This window comes from Aethalodelphis obliquidens, unplaced genomic scaffold (assembly GCF_003676395.1).
Source record: "Aethalodelphis obliquidens isolate GAN/ISIS:26980383/991018 unplaced genomic scaffold, ASM367639v1 scaffold303, whole genome shotgun sequence".
Lineage (NCBI taxonomy): Eukaryota > Metazoa > Chordata > Mammalia > Artiodactyla > Delphinidae > Aethalodelphis > Aethalodelphis obliquidens.
The window spans coordinates 9,532-28,686 of NW_020838217.1; the positions used below are offsets into that span (position 1 = coordinate 9,532).

Below are 19,155 nucleotides of genomic sequence, written 5' to 3' on the forward strand. Positions count from 1 at the left end.
GCTGTTTTTAATAAAAGTTATTTTTTTTTTTTTGGAGGCGCTGTTTTGCCTGAGCGAGCAGCAGCCCTCTACTGCTGTGCTTTGGTACAATTCATCTCGTGTGATGAGCTTACTTTCGGCCCTGTCCTAAGAAACTACAACACCTGCTTAACAGGTATCACGAGACAAGGTTGGAGCGTGGGTCTAGAACTCTTACTCTAGACCAATAACATGCCTATATAGGCTCTAGTTCCATCCTAGAGGGAAGGGCTGAGAGTCGGGGTCTATGTCCTAGAGCTGAGATTCAGAAGGAAGTATGGCTCCGTATGTGTCTAGAACACCACGCTCTAGAACTGGGTGTCTCTGGGGTAAGAAAGTTAAACCTGTGGTGATCTGAGACTGGCCCAATTCAGGCCAAGACCAACAGCTGGACAGGGCCCAAATCCAGCCTCTCTCTAGTTGGAAAACAGGGGTCCATCTGGGTGAAGGACAGAAGGCTGATGGATCCAGAACAGAGCCTGGCAGCATGCCTGTGTTCCAGCACAGACCCTGGGTGCAGAAATGGCCCTGGCTGGGGTGCCTGGTGTTCCAGAACCTGTCTGCAACAAGGCAAAAGGTGGAGTAGCGAAAGAAGGAAACTAATCCTGAGCTGCAGTGGACCTATAAGTCTACGGCTTGGTGGCCATGAAAAGGGCAAAGGGCTCCAGGAACTGGCTGAGCCCGGGGTGGGGAAGATTTATGCCCTGGTTTTGTCAGTTTTGGAACCCGCCGCGCCATCTCGGGAAAAGGCTTTGGAGGGTGTGAGTGTGGAAGGAAAGAAGTGATCAGCCAGGACCATTTTCAGACATCCCCCTCTCTGACCCCTTTCCCGGGCCCAAGGATCTAAGGGTCTCAGCAGCCCCGGAAGTCATGGCCGGCCCCTAGGCTCCCTCAGGGTAGAGCACCTGGTGGGACGTGGCTGCTCAGGGCATGAGTGTGGCAGCAGGGGTGAGAGCAGGGCCAGAAGCAGGGCTGGGAGACAGGCTGCGGTGGTGGCGAGTGCAGGGAGCCTCCAGTCCGGGGACTACATGGCAGGGGCCAGGGGGACTGGAAGGGGAGGTCTCAGGGACACTGTGGAGAGAAGGCCCCTCAACCTGTCCTGTCTTGTCGATCCGGGGACGGCTGGCGCTGGCTCCGGTTCCAGGCTCCTCCCTCCCTGTACCCCACAAGCGGAGCTTCCCCCCACGCCCGGCTAGACGTCCCGGACCCCAGGAAGGAGTGAGGGTGTCTCCGCAGAGCGCCCTGGTCTGGCGAAGTGAGCACTGGGCCTGGCGGCTGGACCAAGCGGAGCAGCGGCAGCGGTTGGGAAGCTGAGGCGGCGGCGGCGGCGGCGACAGCGGCTTCCCCCTCCTCCGAGAGCCGGTCCGGGGTCGGGGCAGGGGGCGGAGACGCCGGGAAAGAGCGGGAGGTGAAGCTGGGCGGGCGGAACCCCGGGGTTCCTTGGAGGCAGGGAGCGGCGACGGTCTTAGAGACAGGCGGAGCCGAGGCAAGGCCGCATGTCTCGCATGTCTCGGGGTTCAGAGGAGGAGGGACAAGGAGGCGACTCCACTGAATGGAACTCTGGATGGGGGGAGAGTTTGGGCTTAGATAGATGGAATGGCGGATGCCCCGAGAATGGAGAAAGGGACCCTACTGCCTGGGATGGAGGGCAGAACTGGATGAGGAAGGTGGCGGGAATAACTGAAGAGGTAGCGGTGGTGGTGAGGTCTAGCCTGGGGTGAAATCCGGCCTCCTTAATGTCTCTGATTTTGTGTGAGACAAATTGGTCAGTCCCTGGTCTCCATACCTTTCTCCTTTACACGTTTTTTCAGCAAATATATTACCCCCATCCCGATTGACTCCTAAGAGAAAAGAGCATAAGAACTGGCGGGAGATGGATGCCAGAGGCTGCACCGGAGTGGGAGGGGTGCTGGCCACAGATTTGGAAAGTGGAGAGGCCAGAATGGAACGACCTGTGCCAGGGATGGGGCGGGAGGAGGGTGGGAGGAAGCGGAGGAACCGGCGAGGAGGCCTTCTAGAACGGGCTCTTCGGGCCCAAAGCGCTCAGCCTGTCTCCCAGGTGAGGGGAGAGCAGTGCCCTCCACATCCCGCTGGCCAACAGAAGCACATTCCAGGTTAGTAGGAACAGCGTCTTTAATGGGCCCCGCCTCCCACGCCGGCTAAGACGCCCCCCTTGCGTGCAGCCTTGGCCTCTTCCACAGCGGCGCGCAGGGCGCGGGCAGGGCCAGCGCCCCGAGCAGCGAAGCGGCACCGTCCTCCCCCACGGAGCTTTTGGCCACTCAGAAAATAGTGGGGCAGCGTCCCGGCCTCGAGCACCCGGCCCAGCTCATCCAGTAGCCCGAGGCAGCTGGCTCCCGCATTCTCGGCTCGCGCCAGATAGGGCGCGGGCAGCCGCTCACACGCCCAGTAGAGCAACGTCCGCAGGAGGTAGGGCGCCGCGACCCTAGTCCTGGCCACCAGAGGGCGCAGCAGCGCCTGGGCCGCCGCGTGCGCTTGCAGCAGGGGAACGGGTATGCGCGTCTTGAGCGCCAGCTCTTGGCGGGCGAAGTAGAGCTGCCAGCCGGAGGCGTCCGGCCGCTCTGTGCCGCCGCCGCCGCCAGGCACCAGGGAGAAGGAAGACGACTCCGAGGCCAGCGGGCCGGCCCACGAGTGGCTCCGAGCCCCCTGGGACCAGCCGGCCACGGACACCACGGGGATCAAGTCGAAAAGCAGGAGGCGGCGCGGGGGCCCGGGCGTAGCCAGGAGGATGGTGGTGACCCCCGCGTAGCGGGCTGCGTGGACCAAGCGCGGGGCACCCGGAACCGGAAACGGGGACTCAGTGACCGCAGCCAGCGAAGCAGAGAACCGGGCAGCCACCTGGGCGGGGCACAATGTGGGCCATGCCTCCGGAGCCTCCAACGGCTGTGGCACTGGGCTAACGTCGGTTGCTTTGGTGACGTCACCATTCGTTTTTTTTCAGTGGTGAGGGAAAGTCAACATCGGTTACGTCTTGTTGAGGCAACTCTGGCACTGAAACATTACTAGGTTTGTTTTCCAAAGACTCGTGTGCCTCAGGCTCAGTGACGTGTAGCTGGTCCACAGAGATTTGCGGATCCTTGGGAGTTTCTTTGCTTTGGGCTGGGTGGATCGAATCACGTCCTCCTGGGACTGGGGGTCCTAGGCAATCCTGTCATGCCTCCCGGACCGAGGTTCCGCGTACCTGCTCTGGGAGGAAGAGCCATGTGTAACAGGATCCCACGTCCGGTTGCAGCTCCTACCCAGTGCCATCTAGCGAAAGCACGGGCACCAGGAGTGTGAAGCTGGAGTCGTAGTGAGGTCCCCGAGCGTAGGGCCCTAGAGGCGCAGGCTCCAGATCCAGGGAGCCCTCGCGAATCCCGCAACGAAGTTGCAGGAACTCTGCCTGAGGAGGAAAGCGAGGGTCCCGGCAGTGAACGAGACCTAAGGAAAGAGAAGGGACCGTAAAGTCGTGATCCAGAGCCGGGGCGGGGTGAGGCGGAGCTGAGAGCTGCAAGTTCCCGAAGGCTGGGAGGGTTACTTACCAAGCAAAGAGAAAACAAAGTCCTTGGCCTGGAGGAGATCTGGTCCTGGCTTGGGACCTTCACTCCAGCTCGCCTGCACACCCAGCTCCTGGATCAGCTGGGTTAGTTCTTGCAGCTGCGCCGCAGAGCAGAAGTCGATGTCCGTGAGCGGCCGGGCTGGGGCTGGGGGCGGTGGGCCCCACCAGGGAGCACTCCCCCAGACCGCGGAAGCCATATGGCTCTGTCGTTTGGGGGCTAGGAAATACACAGACGGGAGGAAGCCCAGACGGGCCGTACCTTTTGCTGCGGAAAACTGGCCCCCGTTCTTTGCTCTTCCAGAGGCCAAGAGGGTTCCCAAGACACAGTCCGCCAATGGGTCTGCAGACGAAGGGCCCTAAATTTAGTCTTGAAAGAGAACAAATAAATACCTCCTCCGTCCTTGCCCTTTTCTCATATGCTGGTCCCCGCCCCCATGGAACGGTTCACCTGACTCAGCAGGTAGAAAGTAGCTGTTTGGCCCCTCCTAAGGAATGCAATAGCCTCCTTCGCTGCCCCTTGTCTACGTCCCCTTACCTCTTTTTCAGAAGAGGCTAGTGGTTTGCGGCTTCCCTCTTAGGGTTAGCTGCAAAGGCTGGGAAGAGAATGGATAGGAAGATTCAACAGGTAACTTCTTCCTGCTGCCTGTAAGGCCACGCCCTTAAATTATAACCACGCCCCTTTCTGGAGACTGTCGGGGTGGTTCCGGACCAGCCTGGCCTCCAGTCAGAGTTCAGTCACTCCTTTTGCTCTGCAGAGATCTCGCGGCTATCCTGGGAGTTGTAGTTTGTCTTCAAAGCTACCAGGGCGTTGGGGCCACGCCCCCACATCCTTTCCTGTTCCGTTGAAGTAGTGCCTGATGGAAGTTGTAGTTTCTATGGAGGTAAGCTATTCTGTGTCTTTATGATAAACTATTCTGTGTCTTTACAAGGCCAGGTGAACCGCACAAACACTCCTTGGGGTCAGAACAGAGGCCTAATAGGATGGATCTGAATAGCAAACAATAATGAGGGACATACACTAGGGCATGCGGAGAAATAGGGGACTCTACATCTCACTTGGGAGTAGAGGAGCCCTGGTCACTTAAATCTAGAAGGGTTCTTGCATGCAATTATAACTTCAGTTTAGAGATGAGACTGCAAGCCTAGAAAGGGTGCTCATGACTTGTCCAAGGTCAGAGCTGATCCAGAGAGGTGTTGGAAATGGGCTCTCCGGCTGGGACGTATCTCCTTGGAATCGGCGGTGGTAACGTTAGACAAGAACACACCGATAGTGTGCATGTAGTGACCCAGGGATGGACATCTGACTCAGGGAAGGGACATATTAGTGTTGCCCACCTCAGACACACAAGTGGTGGCAGGGAAAACGCTTTGGAATCTCGCAGCTTATGTGTGTATACAGAAGAGTTATCAGGACTGAAAATCAAGTCCAGAGGAAACTCCAGCTGGGCTAGGGCAGGGCAATGAAAAATTATCGGGGGAAGGAAATGGCTTTCAGCGACCAGTGTTATCATGGACACAGCTAGGGTCCAGGATGAAACTAGGAGCCAGAATAATAGGACAGAAAGACAGGACACCAGAGACACGCTCACAGATTAGACCGATGCACACTGGACCAGGAATTCTTACATGCCTTTTACCCAGGGGTCTGTCTCCACACTGAACTGGGACTAAGTCCATGGGCAAGAAAATTAAGTGGAGACACCTCGAAATATTTAGAGGCCTATGAAGGAGGGTACCCTCAGAATCCAGGGCTCAATTTGGGGAGCCTAAAACACAAGGTTTCCTAGTCACTGACAAAGAGAGGTCTTCTCCCTCAGTAACCAAGAGCCCCAAACACAGCCCAGAACGGGGGAGGCAAGTTTCCATACATCTGGTCGTGACCCAAGAGACCAGATGAGGAAAGCTGAAGCCTGGGCTCTTTCTCACAGTCTGGGGAAATCAGGCATTGGCTGTCCATCCCCACATCTTACCTCCTCCCCAGAGGGTGGCTTCTGAGCCACCCTAAAAAGAGCTAAGTTCTCTGGGCTCTGGGGGAGCTTTAAGATGCTGGGGGTGGGTGACAGGGAAAGGGAAATTGCTCTAAGCTCTAAAGCACTGCTCTGCAATAGCATTTTCCATGATGATGCAAATGTTCTAAATCTGTGCCGTCCAATGCAGTAGCCACTAGCTCCATGTGCCTACTGAGCACTTAGAAGGTCGTGGCACTGAGGAGCAGAGGTTTCTTTTTTTTTGGCCAAGCCATGAAGCTTGCGGGGTCTGAGTTCCCCGACCAGGGATTGAACCCCAGCCACAGCAGTGAAAGCGCCAAGTCCCAACAACTGGACCGCCAGGGAACAGAATTTTTAACTTTTTAACTTAATTTTTAACAGAATTAATTTTCCTTAATTTTAACTAATTTACATTCTAATAGGCATTTGGCTAGTGGCTACTGTAATTGACAATGCAGCTCTAGGGCCTTGGCGATAACGGATTCAGCTAGAAAGCAATGGAGGGAAAGCAGGGATACCCTCCTCATCAGGCCCTGAGGGATGGGGCTGGGGTGGATGTCCTCAAGCAACCACAGAACACTTCTCTTGTCTCTTTATTCCTCATGCATATCTGTCCCCTCTTTTTCTAAGTTGCTCATCACACACTGATATCCCCACTCCTTGATGGGCTCCGGTGAGTTGTTGGAGGTCTCTCGGTGAAGGCGCCTGGGAGACAGAGCTTCTCACTTGTCCCTGCCTGCTCTGAACTGTCTCTGGCGGGCGTCAAAGACCACATGCCCGAGCCGGGTGCCTGACGGGTGGTAGGGCTTCCAGCTGGTTTTGGGAGGCGTAGACATCTGGCGATGATTCTGGCAGGCTGGAGGAACTGTATCCTGGGGGTGGTACACCCAGCCTTGGCTGCCTGCTTGCTGGGAGGGTGATTGCAGCACGATCAGCACAGGTACCTCTGAGAAGGTTAGCAGGTCATTGTAGGCCACCTGAGCCTTGGGAGAGCGGCAGTTCTGACTGGGTGGGATAGAAGTCCGTGGTATGTGCTGCCCTGCATCCTTGTGGAGGCCAGGATTTGGGATAAGGCATGAGTTGTTATGGAGGCCTGATCTCTGGGATAAGCCAGAGTATTGAGTAAGGGCTGGACCCTTATGGGGGCCAGGAAGCTTGTGGAGGCCTGGATCTTGAGCAAGGCCTGTGTTCTTGGGGAGGCCTGGGTCTTGGATAAGACCTGGACTCTTCTGGGTGCCTGGGTTTGTGGTAAGGCCTGGGTTTCTGGAAACTCTGCAGACTTTGGAAAGGCCTGGGGTCCTTGGGAGGACAGAGCCTTGGTTGAGGTCTAGACTCTCATGAAGTTCAGGGGGTTGGGCCTGGCTTGGGGTTTGGGAAGTAGTGGATAACTGGAGAGGGATGGGGCCCTGGGAAGAGAGGACAGACTGAGAAGACTTGGAGGTTGGGGGCAAGGTGGGGGGTTGCATTAAGGTGGAGGGCTTCTGGTGGTTGCTGTGTTGATGAAGGACCCAGGATCTGGGAGAAACAAGAGGTAGATAAAGAGTGCATGGTGGAGGCATGGTGCATGGTGACCTCTGGGCACTGTTTTGAGAATGGAAGTAAGGTTGGGAAGGTACAGCATCCTTGGAGTACAGGAATGTGGGGTAGACTGGAGTCTGGGGGTCTGTGTTTCTCTTCTCAGACCTGCAAGGATGGAAGCTGCAGTAAGGGAAGGTCTTGGACTGTACAAATTTGTCTTTGGCATCATTTGAGGTCTTCCCTTCCATATTCCCCAACTCCAGGTAACCCAGAATGGATGCTGTGGAGGGCTTGGCACTGTCCCCACTACATTGCTTGAGTGTTTGCTCTGCTGTACCAGAGCTCAGCAGACCATGCCCCTCTTGCGGCCTGGAGAGGGTACCCAAGTCCTTTCTGGAATATCCAGAGTTCTGAGGGGGACACACATGGAATAAGTTCTGCTTTACCCTACGGGCATCATAGACCACACGGCCAGAGGAGAGGCCTTGGCTGAAGGCAGACAAGGTAGAGGAAATAGAACCTAGGATGGGGGTAGGGGTGGTGGAAGGGACTGGAGTGGTCGTCAGGGCCATGACCAGCGCTGGGACAGAGGTTGTGGCAGAGATCGGGACAGGGGCTGGTGTAGGGGCAAGGGCAGGAGTAGTAGCAGGGGCAGCAGTTGGGGGAGGGACCAGAGTGTTGGCATGGGTATAGGTCAGATGAGCATGGGTCAGGGTGCAGACAGAAGTGTGGCCCAGGGATTGGGCTGAGGCAGGTGAGGGGGCCTGGGCTTGGGCCTGGGCTGGAGTATGGGCTGAAGTATGCTCAGGGCCATGGACCTGGGCAGGGCTGTGCTCAGGGGTGAGGGCTGGGGAGGGGGTCTGGGCCTGGGGGGTGGTGTGCTCAGGGGGGTGGAATGTGGAGCAAGTCTGGACCTGAGGTGGGGCGTGCTCAGAGGGGTGGGTGGAGGAGAAGGTCTGGGCTTTGGCAGGAGTGTTCCCAGTGGGGTGCACTAGGGAGAAGGCCTGGGCCCGGGGCGGAAGTGTGCTCATGGGCGTGGCCTCGGGAGCAGGTCTCCGACGGGGGGCGGGGGGGGGGGAGGGGGGGGTGGGTGCCCAGGGGGGGGGGCTGGGGAGAAGGGCTGGGCCTTCGCAGGAGCATGCGCAGGGGGCTGAACTGGGGGGCGGGTCTGGGCCCGGGCTGGGGCCTGGGCTGGGTCAGAGTCTGGGGTCTTAGTCTTGCTCTCTTGGGGCAGGCGGAGTGGAAACACGTCCACCTTGCTCATCCTGTGGAGCTTGGAAGATGTCTCTTACCTGGAGTAAAAGTTGGCTTGGGACTTTAAGGCTGTGACAGCAGGGGCCTCCCCAGCTCTCACTACCCGCTCCTTCCACAGTCTCCGTGGAACCTGCGTGGAAGCCCCAGCCCGTCCACACTGAGGCGGCATCCGGCAGTACTTAGAAGCCTTCTCATCTTTTTTGTCTCGTATCCAGGAGTCAGGGTGGTTTGGCTGCCCGAGCAGGAAGCTTGGGCGATGGCGGAGGCGGGAAGAAACTCTTGAGCGCGGTTTCTTGGGATCCACGCAGCAGCGCCTGCGCATGCGATGGCTGTCTACACAGCTGGCTTGCTTGTCTGCGGGGAAAGGCGAGATGGGTCAGGGCCTGGGTTCATGAGGGGCTGAGAATCAAGGCAGGGATAGAAGAAAGGGGACAGGCCCACATTCCCTGAGCCCACGCTGGCGCCCACTCACCTTTGGGGAAAATTCGATTGAAGAGTGCCCGCAAGAATCTCTTCAGATGCCTCCAGAGCTGAGGGAAGAAGGGGAGGGGGGAGGCCAGGAGCAGGGTTAGCCCTGAAATCCAACCCTTGTCCGGCCACACCCCCGCAGCCCTCCCAACCTCAGCCCCTTCGAGGCCCCAGGGCTCCCCCAACCCCGCTGCCCAGATCCTGCCCTGACCATAGTCACCACGTTGATCCCCACGATGAGGAAGATCAGGCTGAGCAGCAGCAGAGGAATTAAGTCTTCTTGGTCCTGGCATTTCCTGGGTTCGGGGCTAGGGGCCGGCTCGGCTGTGTAGCAGGTTCCCTCACCCATGGCCGGGGGTCCCAGGACTGCCTGGGCCCCCTGCCCTCCACTTTTAACTGGGAGTCAGACTGGGTCATAATGGGGCAGGTGGTGAGGTCACAGTGAGGGAGGGGCATTCCCTGGTTACCAGGGTGAGGTAAGCTGAGCCTGGACAGTCAAACAGGGCCTGTAGGCCGGCACACCTCCCCTCGAGCGGTCAATCATTCGCTCACCGCCCGCTGACTCACTTGTTCAAATGACACATTCCATCTCTTGGCCCCTCCTGAGACTAGGAAGACCTTGGCCTCAGAGTCCTGCGGAAGGCCTGGCTGGAGTCCAGAGCCTCAGCCTTCTTCATGCCCTTCACTGGGCGTGATGCTGGACCTGCCCAGATGTGGAACCTCCCAGTTTGGAAGCAGCTTCTTGTATGAGGCTCTCTGTGGACAGGGACAGCTGAGACACAGAGGAGGTGCCCAGAGACCAGGGGTTTGGAGTCTGCAGCTGCAGATGTACTTAGTGCATATGGTATAGGACCAGGAGGGGCCTGCTGGCAGGACTGCGGCCACTAAACCAGGGGGACCCTCAGGCCAAGAAGGGGACACTGGCTTCTTATTGCAGGAAGCCAAGCGCAGGGACCCAGGCTGGCAGAAGGAGTGGTGCTTCCAAGCCACAGACCACCAATGTTTCCTGGACTCTGGCGCTCTTTGTTCCTCTCTCCATGCCCTGCCGCCCCCTGCCCCTGCCCCCATTTGCTGCTGGTCAGTTCATTTTCCCAGTCTGGCTCCCGTGCAGAGAGGGCCTGGAGGCCGAGGTGGAAGGTAGCAGCGAGTTGGCCCGCGCTTGGCTCTCCTGCACTTGCCGCTTCAGCTCCAGGCTGTCATACACCTGGTAGTTGGCATTGCCCCCCGGGTTCCGGCTGAGTGGCATGAAGGTGGGTGGGGGTGGAGGGTGCTCGGTAGCCTGGACTTCGGAAAGGGACTGGGAGGGGCGGAGGAGCAGCGCTGAGCTGGGAGCCGGGGCCCGCTTGTACGAGGCCTCTGCCAGCACCGTGAGGGAGGCGGAGGCGGCCAGAGGGCGCCACATGGGCAGCATCTCGGCCCATTCGGCCGCCCGGCGCCGCACCTCGTGGGGATCCCGGGAGTAGTTCAAGTGTCCCGTGGACGGGTGCAGGCTGCGGTTTGGTTGGCTGTGAGCACAGCAGGGGAGGCTCCGTCCGTGGGCCAGTGGGGAGTTGCGCTGCCAGGCTTCGGGCCGGCAGCCCCGAGGCACCAGAGCGGATGGAGGCCCAGAGCCCTCCAGACCACGCCGCCGCTGATGCCAGGAGTCATACGGGAGCTGGCCCCTTGAGGGGTAAGTGCTGTGCCCCCCAGGGACCCACGAGGGGCTGGGGGCAGCCGTCGGGGAGGTGGTGGAGACGAGGTCCACTGGTCAGCCTCCACGTTGCTCCAGATGCGGGATGGTGAGCAGGGGGCCCCGAAGGACTGCAGGCTTAGCTCGGACTTGGCCTCCACACGCTTGGCCATGCGGCGCAGCTCGGGCGACAGGTAGAGACAGGGTGGTGGCAGGCTGGCCAGGATCCCACCCTGGCGGCCCCAGAGGCCCACGTTGGAGGGCAGGCCCATCTGCTGGTAGAGCCCTCCCGAGCACCCCCACGGGTACTTGGGTTGTGGGAAGGAAAGATCATCCTCCTGCTCCAGGTAGGAGTCCGGGTCCTCCCGATCAAAGGAGGGCATTGGCCGCAGCTGTGACATCCCGTGGCTGCGATGCGGCCTACGGAAGCCTGAGCGGCTGTAGGGGAATTGTCTGCGGTTCTTCGGCCTCCGCTGGTGGCTGCCGGGGCGGCGGCTGCAGCTGCGGCTACGGTTGCGGAGATGATGGTAGGAGGACAGGGAGTAGCAAGCGGGCCGGGCCATCTTCACTTCCACAGGGTCCAGGGTGCAGTGGATGTGGACGTCTTGGGCCTTGGCAGGAGGATGTTTGGGGGAACTTTCACAAGCCTGCGATGTTTCATCTGGCGGAGGCGAGAGTCCGTGAGGGCAGGGCAACTGTCAGAAGAGTTCAGGGTTGGGAACCTGGGGGCCTGGGTTTCTAGGGCCCTGGGAGTAGCAGGGGTGTGGTGCCCCCTACCTGTCTTCCATACTTACTTTTCTGATTAATCCAATAGATGGTCTTGTCTAAGGCATTCTGGAGCCCATGCCATACCTGGGGTGGGGTGGGGTGGGGTGGGTGAAAATGAAGGCCAGGCTCTCCACCCTCACCCCCCGTCCCAGCCAAGACCGTTCCTGCAGACGGAGGTGCAGGCTGCAGCTGGTTCCCACCCTCAGCCCTCTTCACCCCTACTGGTGGTCCCCAACCATCGCTGACCATAGTTGCCATGCTGATCCCAATGCTGACAAGAACGACAAGGCCCGGCAGCAGGAGCAGGAAGTCCTCCGCATTCTGGGTACTTTCTTGGTATGGATGGCAGCACCCCAGGTTGTCATACCAGAGCCGGTTTTCCATGGTGGGGGGGTCCTAGGGCCACCTGGGCCGCGGGCCGCCCCCCACCACCACCGGCCCTGACCCACAGTGCACTCATGCCAGGACCTGCGGACACCCACCAACAGGTGAGGGAGCATGGTCATAATGGGGCACGTTGCAGGGAGTCACAATGCTGAGGTGGCCAATCTTTCATCCACTCAGCTGGCCCTTTATGTGGCCATCTCTGCCCTCGGCTCCCACTACATGGAGCCTAGTCCCCAGAGTTCAGTCGGTCCTTCTGTCTCCATGGGACCTTGCTTAACTTGATGTGCAAGCATGGTTGCTACAGATGAGAGACCGTCTTCATAGGGACTGAATCATGCATAAAGGATTTCCTCCATTTCATTGTTCGAGACATTATGGCAGCTTATGTAGCCTGTTGTGATTCCCCACCCATGCCTGCTTGGGGCCAGCAGCGAGGGTGACTAGATGGATGAGTGACAGTAAGAGTCCCCTCTGGGGTCGCCCCACTGCACCATCCCCTCCTTGTCCTGCTGATTTCCCTGTCATAACCCCTCTAGTACCCACCGTACCCACCCCTTCCTGCCAGGGATTGCAGCCTTAGGTGTTGGTGGTCACTGGCCCCTTTAGTTCAGAGCAAGGGTTTGCTGCCTTTGCCAGAGACCACCCCAAACCATGGTTTCTCTCCTTCCTAACCAACTTCCCTCCCACTGAGCCAACCCTCCGAGTTGAAAAACGGTTAGCTGCTGTCTTAAGAAAACCACATGAAATTCACAAAGCACAAAATAGATGTAGTTGTTGATATGACAAACGGAATCTACTGTTATCAACCGGTTTCATTGCTGGGGTCTCTGAAAGTGGTACCTGGGGAACCTCAAGTCATTTTCTTTGCACAACGAACATCTCAACAGATATAGAGGAACAGGGAGTTCCCGGGATGTCCGGTGATTAGGACTACACGCTTTCATTGTTGAGGGCCCCAGTTCAATCCCTGGTCAGGGAACTAAGATCCTGCAAACCACACTGCATGGCCAAAAAGAAAAAAAAGAGAGAAAGAAATAGAAAGAGCCAGTGGGCATTTTCCATCAAGACTCCAAACACACAGCAGGTGCTCAATATAGACCCACTTAATGGAATCAGCTTAAAATGATCGATAACGTTAGTCAAATGAAAATGAACAGAGAAGCAGGGTGATTCATAGAAGGCCCATCTGCTCACATTCCAGGAACCCATCTGGTATGGGAGGTGAGGTCTAGTCCCTTCGACCTGGCTCCTTGTTCCCAAGTTGTGTGCGTGTGTGTCTAGAAGTAGGTAGGGCCTGGGTTTCCCTGCTGTCCAGTGGATGCAATATCCTGATGAGTTTACATGGGAAACTGAGGAAGGCGGGAGGAGACTCTGATGGGCCAGGCTGACTCAGTAGCAATGGGAATCTACCTGTGGGATCAGGGGGACGGAGCGTCTGAGGCCATGAAGTTGATCCTTGGTGTCCGCGTGACCATGAATAAGTCACCTGGCGTCTCTGAGCCTCAGTCTCCTCATTTGTGACATGGAAGTGCTAATCAGAGGAGTGAGGGCACACAGGGCTGTGTGGAGGCAGCCCTTGAGAGTGTCCTCAATATTTTATCCTCTGCTCCAAGCCTTCTCGAGTATACAGGAGCTTCGGGTTCTGACTGGGGAACTGTGAGGGCCTGGGTACCCTCACTCTCAGCCATCCCTCCCCAAAGAAACCAGGGCTTCAGAGGGACCACACCTCACCTGTAGTTACAGCCTAAACCTGGGCTCTGGTAGGAGCTGGACCTCTGAGAGACTGAGGCCATGGGGATGAGGGTCTCCACTCAAGTGCAGTACTGCCTGGGGATCTGGAGTGGGATTTGGGGGGCTTCCCTGGGCACTAAAGAACAGAGTAGAGGCAGGTGGGAGGCTTGGAACCAAGAAGGGCCTGGGAAAGGGCTGAGGACAGGGCCTGGTGAGGCCAAGAGGTTGATGAGGGTCCTCAGGGCTCTCTAGGCCCTGTTGCCAGGGAGATCATTTCCTTAGCAACCAGGCTTCTGGGTGCTGTGTGGGCCCTGGCACCCCCCACACCACCACAAACCACCTCCTCTCTTCTTTTTATTCTTCTCCCAGTCACCTCTCTGTCAGGGAACGGTATACCTAGGCCTTTCCCGTCCCCTCAGCCGTGCTGGATCCAGAGACCGGGGGGTAACAGTGGGACAGGGCCTCCACCTCCCTGGTCAGCTCCCGCAGCCGCCGCCTCACGTCTCTGGCATTATAGGCTACGCGCCCTGAGGAGTGGCGCCAGGGGATGTCTGCGACGTGGGCCGGGCCCAGGATGGGTGGCTGGGCTGGCGAGCACTGCTCCTGTTCTGCCTGGGGCACCCCCCACCCGTTCTTGTGGCTCAGGGCCTGAGGGCTGTGGGGCGGGGGTTCACAGGGTACGCGTAGGCCTGTAGGCCCAGCTCTGACTGCCTCTCTTTTGAGCGGCCTTCCCTCTGCAGTTTGCTGGAAGCGGATGGTCTGGGTAGGTGGCTCCACGGCATCCTGGGCCCAGGGAGTCCAGAACCCCTGGGTGGACTGAAAGCCTTCCCAGTCCTTGGGGCAATTCCAGTTGTGGGAGCAGATTGTTGTGTGCTGACGTGCGGGCTTCTCGTCATCGCCATCAGTTGTCAGGGGCCCAGGCTACGGGGCGGTGGGCGCGGCGTGCTGAAGAGTCTCGACGGCGACGGCGGCGGGTGGGTGGGGGGGACACGGTCATTTTCACAGGGTCCATGGTGCACCGAAGGCAGACTGCAGGGGCGCTCTGCTTCGGGGGCTGGGTCTGCTTTCCAGGTGAGCATAACTTAGAAGCTTCTGTGGATCGGGGACAGGTGAGAGGCTGGTGGGGAGCCTGGCTCCTCCAGGGATGGAGAGGCAGGTTGCAGGAAGAGAAGCTGCATAGTTATGGTGTCTGAGCAGGGAGAGCGGGAGGGGAAGGGGCCCACTTAAGGTCAGGGCTAGAACACCTGGTTTCTGTCTTTCCTATTCCCCAACCTCCCCATCCTCCACTTACCTTTCTCACAAATAACATGAAACACTTGGTGTAAGAAGCCACGGAGTCTGCGCCAGAGCTAGGTGGGGGAGGACACAGTGACTCCAGGCCTGCCCCCCAGCCATCCTGCCAGCACCCTCCCACCCGGCCCCACCCTGACCAGTGTCACCATATTGATGCCAATGTTAACGCAGATGATGAGGTCCAGCAGCAACAGGATGGAGTTGTCCAGGTCCTGGCAGTTGTTGGTGCTGGGGCTGTGACACAAGGCCCACCCGGGACAGGGCCACTCAGCTGTGGCCATGGGGGTCCCTAGGGCCCCAACCTACTGTGCCCACAGGACCACTGGCCGCCTTCCTGTCCCAGAGGCTCCTGGGGATAAGTGGGTCACAATGATGTGGGGCTCTCCCTCAAAATGTGCCAAGAGGGAGAGTCCTGGGCCTGTGTTTGACCCTCCAGCCTGGGCCAGGGCTTAGTAGAGGCCAAACCCTTCACCTTGCATGTCTCTCCTGTAGCCAGCCACCTGCACCAGCCCATAGGCCCTCTGGCCTGTTTGGTGTCTGTCCCCATCAGCCCCTGCCTGGTCCTCTACGCCAGGCTCTGACCTCTGCACAGACACTGGTCCTGATCTTAACTCCCCGAACAACCCCATTACCAATGACAACCTCACCCCAGCACCCACTCCCCCTTTCTCTCTGACCTCAGAGCTGTTCACTGGCAAGGGCTGTGGGCTCGGACCCCCTCCTCCTCTCTCACTGGCAGAGTCACTTTTCCAAGGTTTGTTTCTTTAGAGCCCCACCCCTACCTCCCAACATAACAGCAGGCAAATCCAACAGTTAAACTTTTATATTTACAATATTCTCTTCATCTTTTGCCAGGTTTAAAAATGTGTACAGAGCCGCGAAGGGTTGGGGTGGGGACACAGGATTGTCAAGGAATTGCTCTGGGGACAGGGGCTGGGCACTGGAGTCTGTGGCTGAATCATGGGATCCCCCAGCCCCCCTCCCATGCCCCGGTTGGGGGGGCATCTGTCTACAGGGTTCAGGGGCCAGGTCCCTAGCATTTAGAAGGCAGGGCTGTTTGGAAAGGAGCTAGACCAGGCAGGGGAAGGGGTGGGAAAAGAACTAAGTTTCCATGGGTGGAGGTGGGGGCAGAAGGGACAGTCAGGAGGCAAAGTTCTGGGGAGCCAAGACCAGGGATTTGGGGGTCAGTGGAAGACAGCACTCCACCCCCTATTCAAATTTGGCACTAATGAACCCACAAAATGCCAGCAGACGAGGATTGGCTCCTTCTCGGCTGGTGTCCCTTGAAACCCTTCTCGACATTGTTCCTTTCCCCAGAGGCCCAAACCGTTTCTCTTTGGGCAGTCACCTTACACACATCCTTTCAAATCAAATTCTTCCTGCTGGTGTCTGCCCAAGCGCCGTCCCCCACTGCCCCCTCCATCTGTTCCTCAGTACAGCTGACCCCGTTCTCTCCCCCAACCTGTCCGGGGAAGCCTTTCTCCCCTGCTCTCCTCCCCTCCCCCCTCCACTGCTCCTTTCCTTCAGCCCTGGGGGCCCAGGGGAGAGGGGGCAGGTCAAAGGAGGGGGTGGGCAGCTGAGGGGAGAAGCTGGCTTGAGACCAGGAAGGGATGGCTTCAGAGGGGGATGGCGAAGGGGGGAGGGAAAACAGGGGCAGAGAGGGAGGGATGAGACATGGCGAGAAGAGGGACGCAGGCGGGACCCCTTTAGCTGCCACCTCCCCCTCTCCTGTATCCTACCTGCCCTGGCCCAGGGCTGAGGAATCCTTGGCACGTTTTGGGGGGTCTTTGCCCCTCAAACCCACCTCACCAGTTTGGCACGGATGAGCGATGGTCTGAGGACTGAGGGAAGAAGGTCTGCCCTCAGACCGCGGTGAGGGCTTTGGTCAAACATGCATGGCCTCTGTGGGTGGCAGGTGCCACGCAGCCCCCCACCCCCCAAACTCTAGGGGAAAGAAGGGCAGAGCTTAGGGTCTGTTCATCTCCTCAGGGTTTGTCCCTCCCCCTCAGCTTCTGTCAGTTTGAAGTCCCTTCATACCTGCTGTGTGAGAAGTTAAGTGCTGGGCCTGAGGCCCTAAGATGCAGGGAAGTGCTGGAGAGAAAGGGGCCGTCTGCATGGGAAAACGTACATCCACATGCAAGAACATGTTTCCACTCAGAAATGCATCCTGGACCCAGGGGAAGACAAGTTCCCAGGCAGCACAGGGATGCAAGATCTCCTCCCTTCCCCGTGGCAAGGAATGTGTGTCTGTCATCTGTAGAAGGCGAGGCCTGCCCTGGGGAGACCGTGCTTCACCTCACTTGTGCCACGGGGGATACACATGCTTCGCTGGGGCGGGAGGGCTGGGGGCAGGGCAGGGGGGCTGTGATTTCCTCGCTACTTCCCAGGCATCACCCTGCGTCGTCCGGTGGCCAAGGGTCGCTGTTTGTGAACACACCACTTCCAGGGTCTCCAGGGGGTGGGAGGAGGGAGGAGGTGGGGGCACAAATCCCCACAGAAATTCTTTGAGGGAGCCAACAGGTGTCCAGGGCGGCAAAAAAAAAAAAAAAAAACACCTCACCCTGCACATGGTTTCTCACCCCCTCATGAGAAAGCACACCTCCACGTGGGAAAATACTTCCGCGTCTCCACACACCGAAGACGGGTGTCCAGACGATGGAGGGGAGTTGTTCAAAGGCCCAGGTCCGGAGAAGAGAACGGGCCACTCCGCGCGGGAGAAGCGCACACATCCCAGCGAGGAAACCCATGTCCACCTAAAGCACCTCGACGTGCGACAGCTCCACACGACAAAAGCCTGTCGCCAAGTCCTCCTCCCTGCCTTCTGAGCTGGCCGGGAGGGCCGGGGAGGGGGGCTTCCCCGAGCCGCCCCCTATACCCGAGTGGTGGAGTGGGGATGGGGGAGCGTGTTGTTGTGGCTGGTAGCGGTGGGGGGAGACGGGGGGGAAGGGCCCAAAGGGATGCAGGGAGGGGGGCGGCGGGGGAGGGGGTGGCCCCAGGCCGCTGGGCCGCAGGGTCAGGGCCCCGGGGGCCAAGAGTGGCAAATCGTCCGGCGCCCGGCGCAGGGCCAGGGTGTAGTCGGGCGGGCAGGCGGGGCGCAGGGCCTCCGCAGGTTCCGCCCCGACGCCCCCGCCCCGCTTCAGCTGCAGCGACACCAGCTCCTCCTCGGGTGGCAGCTCACGGCCGGCAGCAGGGAGCAGGGGACCCCCGCCGGGCACGCTGGAGTCCGAGCCGCCGTGGGGGCTGAGCCGCCTGCACCGCAGCTCCTGCCCCCGGTCCCGCTTGTTGTAGAGGGCGGCGAAGGCAAGGATGTTGAGGAAGAGGAGGGAGGCGCCCACGGCCACGGTGACGCTGAGCTCCGTGGAGTAGTCTCGGGAGTTCCCGGGGAAGCGGTCGTAGGCCCGGGGGCCCGGCTCGGGCTTGGGCTCGGGCGGCAGGGTGGCCGGAGGCGGGGGGGCGGCGAGTGCCGGGGGCACCAGGGGGCGGGTGCGGCGGCCAGCGCGTGGCGTAGGGAGGGAGGCGCGTGGTGGTGGTGAAGAGCTCCGTGTGCAGGTTGTGCAGGTGCGGCACGAGCTCCAGCCAGAAGGCCACCTTGTTGGCGCGGTAGTTGTCGCGCACGCGCGGCTTCAAGCCGATGTGCAGGTACTGCTTCTCCTTGCTGTTGAACTTGCTCCACACCACCTCCTAGAAGCGGTTGCGCTTGGTGTGGATAAACTTGGTGTCCTGTGGCACCGGCTGGTTGGGGTCGCTGTGGACACAGGGGGGCAGGGAAAGGAGGAGTAAGGTGAGGCTCCCATGAAAGGCAGGGGTGGAGGCGTGCTACGGGAGGAATGGGGAGAGAGATGGACAGAGATGCAGGGAGCTGGGGAGACGGGAAGAGAGACAGAGACGGATACGAAGAGACAGAGAAACTGCCAGAGACGGATGGACAGACAGACAAATAGGGATGGAGCCAGACTGCCAGAGACAGTCTGAGATGAGGACAGAGGGGCAGAGAGGGCAGAGACAGACCACCAGTGACAGAGGCAGAGTCTGAGACTGAATGAGATAGAGACATATGGAAACAGAGACACAAAAGGACATGAGAGACAGCCAGGGGGAAACCAGCGAGTACAGAGAAACCAGATCAAAGCAAGCAGAGATATCAATAGATTTCAAGAGAGGGAGGCAGAGACAGCAATAGACAGACAGACACAAACCCTCACACACACTCAGATACACAGATGGGAGCACTCAGACAGCGGGCCGAGCTCTGGGAGGAGAAGGAGAGAGCTGGGTGGGCAAGGGAGGGAAGGAGAGACAGACTCAGAGCCAAAGGCACCAAGTGAGCCCGCCCCCCAGAAAAGACAGGGACCTCTCTGTCCAACTCTTCTGCGTCTCCAACACACACGGAGGAGCTGTCCGGCAGGTGTCTGAGTCGAGAAGGCAAGAGTGCCTTGATGGAGGAATGATGGCCGTGTGAAGGAGAGGGAGAGAAGGGGCTGAGGATGGAGGCGGTGTGTGCCCTG

The 19,155-nt window shown here is 59.0% G+C and overlaps 3 protein-coding genes and 2 pseudogenes across 3 annotated transcripts; all 5 read right to left on the reverse strand.

Annotated features, from left to right (window-relative positions):
• Nucleotides 1-2,133: 2,133 nt before the first annotated feature.
• On the reverse strand, nucleotides 2,134-4,323 carry LOC113616657 (transmembrane protein 102-like). Its single transcript, XM_027100064.1, is given in 3 exon segments — nucleotides 2,134-2,973; nucleotides 2,975-3,456; nucleotides 3,558-4,323. Coding segments are annotated over 3 exon segments (1,518 nt in total). The 5' UTR covers nucleotides 3,772-4,323; the 3' UTR covers nucleotides 2,134-2,151.
• Nucleotides 4,324-6,067: 1,744 nt separating this feature from the next.
• Nucleotides 6,068-9,151, reverse strand: LOC113616662 (uncharacterized protein SPEM3-like). Its single transcript, XM_027100069.1, is given in 5 exon segments — nucleotides 6,068-6,229; nucleotides 6,231-8,133; nucleotides 8,373-8,688; nucleotides 8,807-8,864; nucleotides 9,014-9,151. Coding segments are annotated over 5 exon segments (2,445 nt in total). The 3' UTR covers nucleotides 6,068-6,199.
• Nucleotides 9,152-9,814: 663 nt separating this feature from the next.
• On the reverse strand, nucleotides 9,815-11,665 carry LOC113616659 (uncharacterized protein SPEM2-like). The gene is given in 4 exon segments (XM_027100068.1): nucleotides 9,815-10,506; nucleotides 10,509-11,132; nucleotides 11,266-11,323; nucleotides 11,486-11,665. Coding segments are annotated over 4 exon segments (1,446 nt in total). The 5' UTR covers nucleotides 11,624-11,665; the 3' UTR covers nucleotides 9,815-9,880.
• Nucleotides 11,666-13,726: 2,061 nt separating this feature from the next.
• On the reverse strand, nucleotides 13,727-15,111 carry LOC113616660 (spermatid maturation protein 1-like; annotated as a pseudogene).
• A 2,210-nt stretch (nucleotides 15,112-17,321) lies between these two features.
• On the reverse strand, nucleotides 17,322-18,395 carry LOC113616663 (neuroligin-2-like; annotated as a pseudogene).
• Between the last annotated feature and the right edge of the window lie 760 nt (nucleotides 18,396-19,155).